General features: G+C 35.0%; 1 protein-coding gene across 2 annotated transcripts in view; it reads left to right on the forward strand.

The window, feature by feature from the left end:
• Positions 1-9,424, forward strand: part of LOC140431821 (facilitated trehalose transporter Tret1-like) — a 34,215-nt gene extending 24,791 nt beyond the window's left edge. For both annotated transcript variants that reach the window (XM_072519702.1, XM_072519706.1), the window contains exons 2-3: positions 4,260-4,318; positions 7,324-9,424. In XM_072519702.1, coding sequence (XP_072375803.1) covers positions 4,260-4,318; positions 7,324-8,651 — 1,387 coding nt within the window. In that variant the 3' untranslated portion in view covers positions 8,652-9,424. The remainder of the gene's footprint in view (positions 1-4,259; positions 4,319-7,323) is intronic.
• Positions 9,425-9,738: the final 314 nt, after the last annotated feature.

Below are 9,738 nucleotides of genomic sequence, written 5' to 3' on the forward strand. Positions count from 1 at the left end.
TTTCCGAAATCCCGGCGGCGAGCATAAAGCTTATATTCTGGTAACAAATTTTTGTATATCCTTTCGAGTTCTTGGTTTTTAGAAAAAGATCCTTCTCGTCTGATTAATGTTTGAATCTCCGTGATATATCTATCTACTGGTTCGTTCTGTCTCTGTTTTCTGTTTCAGATTTCCTCTTCTAGTTGTAGCAAATATCCCCTGGGATAGAAAGCTTTTTTAAAATCTTCGCTGAAATCTGTCCATGACTTCCAATTTTTGTTATTGTTTCTGTACCATAACAAGGCGTGGTCTCCTAATAATTCTGGTAATGCTCTTAGTAGATCTTGTTTATCGATCTCGTAGGCCAAGCTTAATTCGTCTATCCTCTCTAAGAATTCTATTGCATCCGAATGTTTCTTGTCGAAGTGTGTGTTCCACTTTCGTACTTGATTTAGCAATTCTGGTTGCCCCATTTGTTTCGTTATTGTTAATTCCTGTAATTGTCTTCGGATGCCCGAAATTTCCTGGGCCAGTGTGTCGGATTCTGTTCCCTTGGAAGTTTTTTCTTTTGGGATTGTTCCTGTAGCTTCCTCGCGATTTTTAAAATAGGTTCTGAGTCGTGCTCTCAATTCGTCGACGGTTCCCTTGGGATCTAAGCCGTATTTTTCGGCCTCGCTCTGCAATTCCTCTTTGCAAAGTCGGTTTATCCACGACGTACCTGTTACTGAGTCTGTGTCTTTATCTGTCGGCATGTTATTAATTTTTGCTCGGGCGCCAGTTTGTGATGGGTAGCTCTTTCGGGGCGACAGACTCAGTAAAACACAGGTTTGAAATAAAAATAAATCTATTAAGTATATATATACAATAAATAAAAACTAAAAAAAAAGGAATTCTACGTTGTATACTTATAAAACAAAAATAAAATGAATTCTACGTTTCCGTCTGGGTCCCGCGATGAATGAATTTCCCCGGCAAACGTCTATAAAAGAAAAGAAACTAATTAGTACTACTAATATACTCGCTTTCGCTTCAATTCAGCGAAAGCTCCGAATATGCTCGCAAACAAAATATTTAGCTGTGCAGACCCACGGCAATGTTCAATACACAATGCCGACGGGTTCCGCTTGGCTAAGGACAGAGTATGATCCTCAATACGGAAATCTCTGTCCCGGTTGGTTCTGTGCAGATCCACGGTAATGCTCAATACGCAATACCGATGGGTTCCGCTTGGTTAGGGACAGAGTATGATCCTCAATACGGAACTATCTCTGTCCAGAATGTCTCGCTGGTTCACTACACCGGCGAGTCAGGGAGCCTAGAGCGCTAGCTACAAGACTGTCTAATTCCGCTATTCACACGCCTTAAATAGCCGTTTGAATTGCCCTACGCCGTCACGTTGTAGAAGTGGATGCGCAAATATTGACACTCCCACGGTTCGAACTGTTAAACGATGAGAGCATCGTTACAGTATTCATGTACATATTTTGCCCAACGTTTTTGAATTAATATTGCTACGCCTTTTTGTCCTCATTTGTTAGCTTCTGACATGAAAACTTTGTAGTGAGTGGCCTCATAATGTCCTTGGCCTTCCCAGTGTGTCTCAGATATCCAACAGATATCTATCTTCTCCTTGATCAGTTCATTTTCTAATATATACAATTTACCTGGCTGTAGCAGCTTACATTCCATGTTGCGATGCCGCGTTTTTTACGTAATTTTAAGTTTGATCTTCCAGTATCCCATTTCGCAGATATTGCCTAGCCGTCCACAATCACCTGCCCGGTCGCCTATTTCAGACCATTCATAACGCACTCTGGGAAGATAATCAGGTGGATTCCCGTTGCCTGCCTGATGGCAGTCTCACAGCCGGTTGAACTAAGGTGTAGTTGTCGCCTGTGAGTAACTTACACTAGACCTGTATGGATTATACAGCCCCAGTGCAATAATGACATAGCTGCTGCCCTACGTCATGCCCTCAGTTGATCCGCGATTACTTATTTGGTTGGACCTTAGGTCCAACTAGGAAACTAGACCAAAATCAGAATCAATTCTTTTGGTGAAATTTATAAAAAAAATTGTTTTGTTCACTTAAACAGAGTCCAACACGACATGTAGAACAATGCCACCTAGAACGATGTGGTTGCGCACGCGTACTGCAATAGGCACAACGAACCTTATTTCCGTGGATTGGAAGATGGGCACATTTATCATATTTTATTTTAGGGGGAACTATAGTCTTAAATTTATTTGGTACACCTTGAGTACTCCTTCTGCCCTTTTTATCTGGATCTGGTTTAGCTCCAATTAATCCCAACGCTACAGCCAATCTAAAGTCTTTCATAGAAAAACTTGTTACGTTTTCTGCCCGGTCTCTATATAAAATATAACTATTTACTACAGATATATCCAGAAAATGTCAAAACAACCTATGCCACCATTTCTTAGACTTGCGATTTATTTTGTATAAAGAAATATACATAATATTTGACTGGTCGACATATCCCATATGCTTGTTATAGTCTTTGACTATTTGAAGACAAGCAACGTCTTGAGAGGTACCATCTTTGTTTTTTCTGGAAACAGTTTGGATATCATTTGGGTTGTGAAAGTTACTGAGAAATAGAACTGGCTTGCTGTCCATCCACGTTAGATATACTAGACCTTCTTCAGTGATCCTCCTTCTGAAGTTCCTCTTGCCATTTTTGTTTTATTGTTGACTAAATTTGTTGACTGATTCTTACGTTTCTTTCTCATAGTTCCAAATGAGTAAATGCCATCTTTCAAAAGGTCACTGGCTAACTGGATAGAATAAAAAAAATTATCAAAATATATTTTATGATGCTTGCCTACAAGTAGACGGGTTAAATCTTTTACTACTCTGGAACCTAAACCTTCTTCGCCAGAGCCAACTTTTCCAGTATAAATCTGGAACTGCGATACAAACCCACAACTATCTGCTCGTATTTAAATTTTATACCCCCTTTTTATTGACCTTTTTATAAAACCTATTCTCCCTTTATATTTGACCATCGATTCATCGATACTTTGATTTTCACCAGATTTATAGCAGTTTGCAAAAGTATGTGTTAGCCTGTCAATCATTGGTCGTAACTTGTATAGTTTATCATAGCCCTCGTCACCTTTCTGGGGTTGTACTGTATTATCGTTCATATGCAAATTTCCCAACATCCATGAAAATCGATCCCTGGACATGACCGATGATATAAAGTGATCCCTTACTTGAAATTTAAATGACCAATAGTTTTTATAACTACGCTTCTTCGTAAGTCCCATCATCAAATTTATTCCAAGGAAACACTTCATTTCGGCAAAATTCGTGGGAATAATACGTTCACCAAATTGCTGCGTTGCATACAGATTTGTTTGAAAAACCATGGTTTCAATTAATTTATTAGGAAATAGACATAAAAACGTATCTATAGGACTTTCAATTTGCTCAGGTATGCTGGGTCCAAAACTTTCGGTAAAGGGCGCAGTTGTAGTAAAAAAATTTGCATTACTCGTCCATTTGAATTTTTGATTTGGAGCTGCCTCAATGTCAGCATCCTCGTCATTCTCACTGTCGCTATTATTTGATATGACTTAAAACTCGTCATCCTCAAACTCATCTAATTCATCCTCAGATGGAGCCCCTGAAGTGACAGACTGTAAATCTGATGGTATTTCGTCAATCAAAGCATATGCCTCGTCTGAGGCCAACTTCCTAATGTCCATGACCAACACCTGAAGTAAAACAAAAACAGAGATGTAGGCATATCCCACTGACCTGGTGGTTCCATAGGAGAACCACACATTTTATTTGCAAATAATAAATTTATGCTAAGTTTTACAAACACTAAATTATCAAATATCACAAAAGAACCGCATAACAAACAGAAATAACAAAAAACTTACCGAATAAATTGCTGATTTCAAATAAAATATATTGTTTGTCGTTCTTCACTTCACAACACTCGTGACTTATACAACACAACTGTCGACTAGTGTGTCTGAACAATAAAATATTACGGCGGCAAGATTTGTATAAAGTAGGGATATACACAGAAATGCACTCCGACAGTGTGGTTCCAAGCAATCACTTCTAGGCCGTTAACAAAAATTATTTTATTTGTGGTATCTTCATGGAACCACTAGGCCCCAAAGGGTTAATAAAGTCAATGTTATACAACTACTACTAAAAATACTGTTTATATATAATGTTTTTATGCAACACTATGGAAACATTTATAATTATTATGAAATTACAACTTTTTTATTAGTTTTCAGTTCAACATGTCTGGCAAGACAAACTACTTCCTTCATTGGGCAGCCTTTACAGGTAAGTTTTAGTTTTTGTTTAACTTGCTTCTTATTCTTTTTTAACGTGTCTGTGTCTATAATCAGACATATCAACAACATAATAACAACAATAATCTGCATAGTAAATACAACAAGAAAATCGCCAAGTTTAGGGATTACATAAGGAAACAATGCTGAATGAAAAGTATAATGCAGTGGAGCAATGGAGAGAAATACAAGGCAATGGAATACTAAAAAATGAAAGTGTATGATAGGTATTATTCTCTCTCCTATTGATGTCATTCCAAAGAACCTTCTAGATAACAATTGGGTTTTGGTAAACATCCCTATAAGATCATGGAGACAGTGGTACTGCCCTCGGCGTCTAGATGCGTCCAAAAATTTTTATGGGAAACCATCATACCAGGTAACCTAGGGCTCGTTAATACGAAAAATTTTCATCAGAGCCCAATTCTTATGATACCGTAGGTGTCTGGAATTTTCTCCTTAAAGCAAGTATGACTTTAATCTAGATAATCATAACTTGTGTTTGTTTATTAATTAGGCTTATTTCAATCGTTTTCTAGTCGTCAATAACACACTTGTTATGTGTAACTAAGCTATATACAAGACACCTTCAGTCTCTTATACATAGCTTAGTTAAAGTATGTGCCTCAACACTAAAAAAATACTATCAGTTTAAAACTATATAAAGAACAATTTTCCAATCATTTTGAATATCGCGAGATTACGAGATCTTCTTTTATCATATTACGATGCCAGTTTTAAATATCTAACCTAATAAATAGCTAGGATGACACATTAAACAGAAACGCAGTTTGTCCGAGACGATAACTCCTAGCGGCCCTAACGTTACTTAAGAAAGAATTCTGAACTACCAACTGACATTTTAACCTACTGAGTTTTAATCATTCATATTTTGTTCTTGAAATGATCCGGTTAATTTATTAGCAATTCATTTTACAAATTTTCTTCTTCTTCTTATTTTTATGTAGACATGACTCATTTGGGAAATGTCTCTTGACGTCTTTACTACTTTATTTGTTGTCATTTGGCTTATATGATCGTTCCATCCTACTCTTCTATTTCTTACCCAGTTCTTGACGTTCTGCACCTTGCATCTACGTCATATATCTGTACTTATAGCTCTATCCCATAATGTGGTTCCCATGTTTTACTATCAATTTTTCTAAGTGTCTTCATCTCTGCTGTTTCTAACATCCTTTTCGCCCTCTCTGTGTCAGGTCGTGTTTCTGCCGCGTATGTCATTGGTCTGATGACTATTTTGTAAATTCTTCCTTTTATTTCTTTCCCGATATTTTTATTTCTCTATATTGTCTCATTCAGGCAACCTGCAGTTCTGTTTGCTTTATTCACTTGATCTTCTATTTCTGTTTCTAGCTTTACGTAGCTATATAATGTGATGCCTGTGATACTTTTCCTTCAACGTAGATTGTTCCGCTTCAATATTGTTCTTACTGCCAATTATGATTTTTATTTTTTTGTCTTCAGAACCATTCCATACCTCTAGCAGTACTGCGTAGTGCGATCAACCAATATTTTCTGCTTCTTTACTGGCTGCAAGGAGTATTGCATGGTCTGCATATTGCAAGAAGACTTTTAAAATAAGTTTTATCAAGCTGATCGTTCTATATTCTTCAAATTTCATTGTATTGAGTTTTTTGGGTATTAGGATGAACTCAGATATTAGCCATTCTTTCGGAATTTCTCCCCTTCTACTTCTTCTTTTTATGTAGACATGACTACCATAAATTTTTTTAAGTGTTCTCATCTCTGCTATTTCTAACATCCTTTTCGTCCTCTCTGTGCCAGGTCGTGTTTCTGCCGCGTATGTCATTATTGGTCTGATAACCGTTTTGTAAATTCTGCCTTTCATTTCCTTCCTGATATTTTTATTTCTCCATATTGTTCCATTCAGGCAACGTGCGGCTGTGTTTGTTTTATTCACTTGATATTCAACTTATGTTTCGAGCTTTCCGTAGCTATATGATGTGATGCCTAGATATTTAAACTCCATCATTTGTTCTATTGTCTGATCTTCTAGTTCCAATTTACATCTTAAAAAATTTGCTGTTTTTTTTTTATTGTATAATGGCTTTGGCATAGCCAATTAGCCAATTTTGCTGTTATAACCATGCATTTTGTCTTTTTTGGAGAAATTAACATGTTAAATTTTCTGGAGGTTATATTAAATTTGTGCAGCGTACGTTGTAAATCATCTTCACTTCCAGAAAGTAGTATTGCGTCGTCTGCATAGCAGATTATTTTACGTTGTTTTTCTCCCATTCGGTATCCTTTTTTAGTTATTTTTTTTTTTATTATTTCATCCATAATTAGGTTGAACAATAAAGGACTTCTTCTACTTTACTTTTATTGTGTTGTTTTGGTAAATATGTTCGATCATTTTGATTATTCCTAGAGGTATCTCCCTTGCGTATAATAAGTGGATAAATCTACAAATTGATGATTCAAATATCCTTACTCGTAAATTTTACTACTTCATCAGTAGTTATTTTTTCGAAAAATTACCAAAAATATTGGTCATTTAATATCTTACCCTGCTTTTTTTTACCTATTCTCGATAACTATTGTCAATTGTCCACATAGCAAAGTGTTAGAAGGTTTTCCTACGAAGCCATAGGTTACGGTCTCGATTCCCATATAATAAAACTTTTTATTTAATAATTCTTATTAATTTGTAAATTAATTTGAAAATTGATTTGTATTAAAAATGGCGAATTACTGGCGCCGACCAGCTGATAATATTTAAACTATGACAGTTAATACTGTAGATTTCTCGACGTAATGTGTAACGTCAAAGTGTGAGGAGCTGACAATGCTATTGAGATACAAAATTTTCCCATTCCCAAGTGCCGCATACTCTGTAATCCACCGTCGCATGGCGAGGGGAAAAATCTCTAGTTTATAAATAAATAACCTTATAAGTAACCCTTAAGATTATTTGTAGTATTCAGTTTTTACTTAATAACAATTTATTTTTAGTAAACATTCTGACGTTAGCGACAGGAATAACCATGTCATGGGCTTCTCCATCTCTACTAAAACTGGAAAGCTTGGATCCAGATGTCAATCCTCTTGGACGGCCCATAACAACAGCTGAAAAGTCATTAATAGCTTCTTTACCAACTTTTACTAGCGTCCCAGGAACAATTATAGCTGGTTTTGTGTCTCAGAAACTGGGTAGAAAGAAAACACTGATCATATTTAGCTTACCGTTTTTATTCTGTTATATAGGTATAGCACTAGCCAAGTCAGTGGCTGTGTTTTACGTAACTAGATTTTTGCTTGGTATAAGTTGTGGATGTACCTTAGCTGTATTACCAAGTTACGTTGCAGAAATTTCTGAAGATTCGAATAGAGGATTCCTAGGGTGCATTATGGGTATTATGGGAGCAATAGGGTATTTTATTGTTTACGCTATTGGACCTGTCGTTTCTATTCAAATGTTCGCCTATCTTCAGTTAATTCCGATAATACTGTTCTACGTAATGTTTATACCTTTTATACCTGAGAGTCCTTATTACTTCGTGGCTAAAAAGTTAGATAAAGAGGCTGAAGCGTGCTTGAAGAAAATAAGAACTACCAGTAAGGTGCATGAAGAATTAGCATATCTCGAAGAAGTTATAAATGAAAATAAGGAAAAGAAATCAGATTGGAGAGAGATCTATTCCACTAAAGCAGCTAGAAAAGGTTTGACTATTACATGTGGACTTCTGATGTTTCAACAATTATTAGGTTTTATGGCAGTACTGAATTATATGCAATCTATTTTCGAAGCTGCTAAAACTAGCATTAATTCGAATACAGCCTCGTTAATATTAGGAGGTGTTCAGATTATTTCCAACATATTTTCCACTCTTTTAGTAGATAGATTAGGAAGAAAAGTACTTTTACTATCTTCCAATGTTGGTTGTACAATATCACTAGCCGCTTTGGGAGCATTTTTCTTTTGCCAAGAGAACAATTTTAATACAGACGCCATATTCTGGCTACCTATTCTTAGTCTTATTGTATTTTTCGTATCATTTAACTTTGGATTTGGTACATTACCTTTGACAGTGTGTGGGGAACTATTTTCTAGTAATATCAAAGCAATGGCTGCCAGTTTGTCGACATGTGTTTGCCTCTTACTGGCCTTTCTAGTTACTTTAGGTTTTCCATATTTATCGGATGCAGTTGGTAGGCCGTACACGTTTTGGATATTCGGGATAACTTCAGTTTTTTCTATTTTGTTTGTAGTATTTATCGTGCCTGAAACAAAAGGTAAAAGTTTTAAAGAAATACAGTATGTACTAGAAGGAAAGCGCTGAAGGAAATGTGACAACATGATGACAAAATTAGAGATATGATCTTATTATTTATTTATTTCTATTTAAACATATTTTCGATAATATGTGTTGATTTTGTACTCTTAAATGCAATATTTTAATTATTTTAATGTAAAGTTTATCTTAATGTTGAATAGTTTTTGACAGTATTGTACTAATTTAATCGATTGAAATTCTTCTACAAAGTAGCTATATTAGATCATAGCATTTTATAATTATTATAATATTATAAATTCCCAGTATTATTTAGTAATTTGGCAACCATTTATGCATTTGAGCAAAAACGTAATACATTATTAATGAAGAAAACAGTTAGCCTCACTTACTTAAGAACAAAAATGTTATTTTTGCTCTTAATACAATCATTTTTTTTTCTACAATCACTATTAAAATGAAAGTTATTTTTGCAACTCTTAAACCACTTGTGATCTTAAGAGGTGTATTCGAGACACCACAGTTAGTTTGTCCATATTGTTTTATTTATTTAGGTTTAACCGAGTTAAACAAGCAAATGGCGAAAATATTTTTATCTTGCGTAAAATTTTTAATCTCAATTTTTTATATTTTGTGACCAACTTTAGTGAATGATATCCTTTCGTTGTCAATGTTTGCCAAAAAATTTTCTTGCCCAAGTGATTGTAAAAAAAAATAAATTACATGTGTAATAATTTTATGTTTTTTTTAACATATGTAACATTATGTTATTGTAATTATTTTATTTTGTAAATTTTATTATAAAATATACACTGCGATAATTACAAGTGTGTTTTATTTAAAATCCTCGTTCCTTATTCTCTCTCTATGTTGAATACTACTACTATTGATTTCTATCAACCTATCGAGCAGGCTGGATTCAGAAAACATTTTAATCATAGGTCATTTGCACACCGTAAGAACACTGATAGAAAAATGTATCGAGTATAATGTTCCAATTCATATGGCGTTCGTCGATTTCTATAAAGCATTCGATTCCATAGAATTATGGACAGTGCTTGAATCTCTAGAAAATGCACGTATAGGTTCAAGATACACTAAACATATATGAAAATGCCACCATGCAGATAAAGCT

Source organism: Diabrotica undecimpunctata, chromosome 1 (assembly GCF_040954645.1).
Source record: "Diabrotica undecimpunctata isolate CICGRU chromosome 1, icDiaUnde3, whole genome shotgun sequence".
Lineage (NCBI taxonomy): Eukaryota > Metazoa > Arthropoda > Insecta > Coleoptera > Chrysomelidae > Diabrotica > Diabrotica undecimpunctata.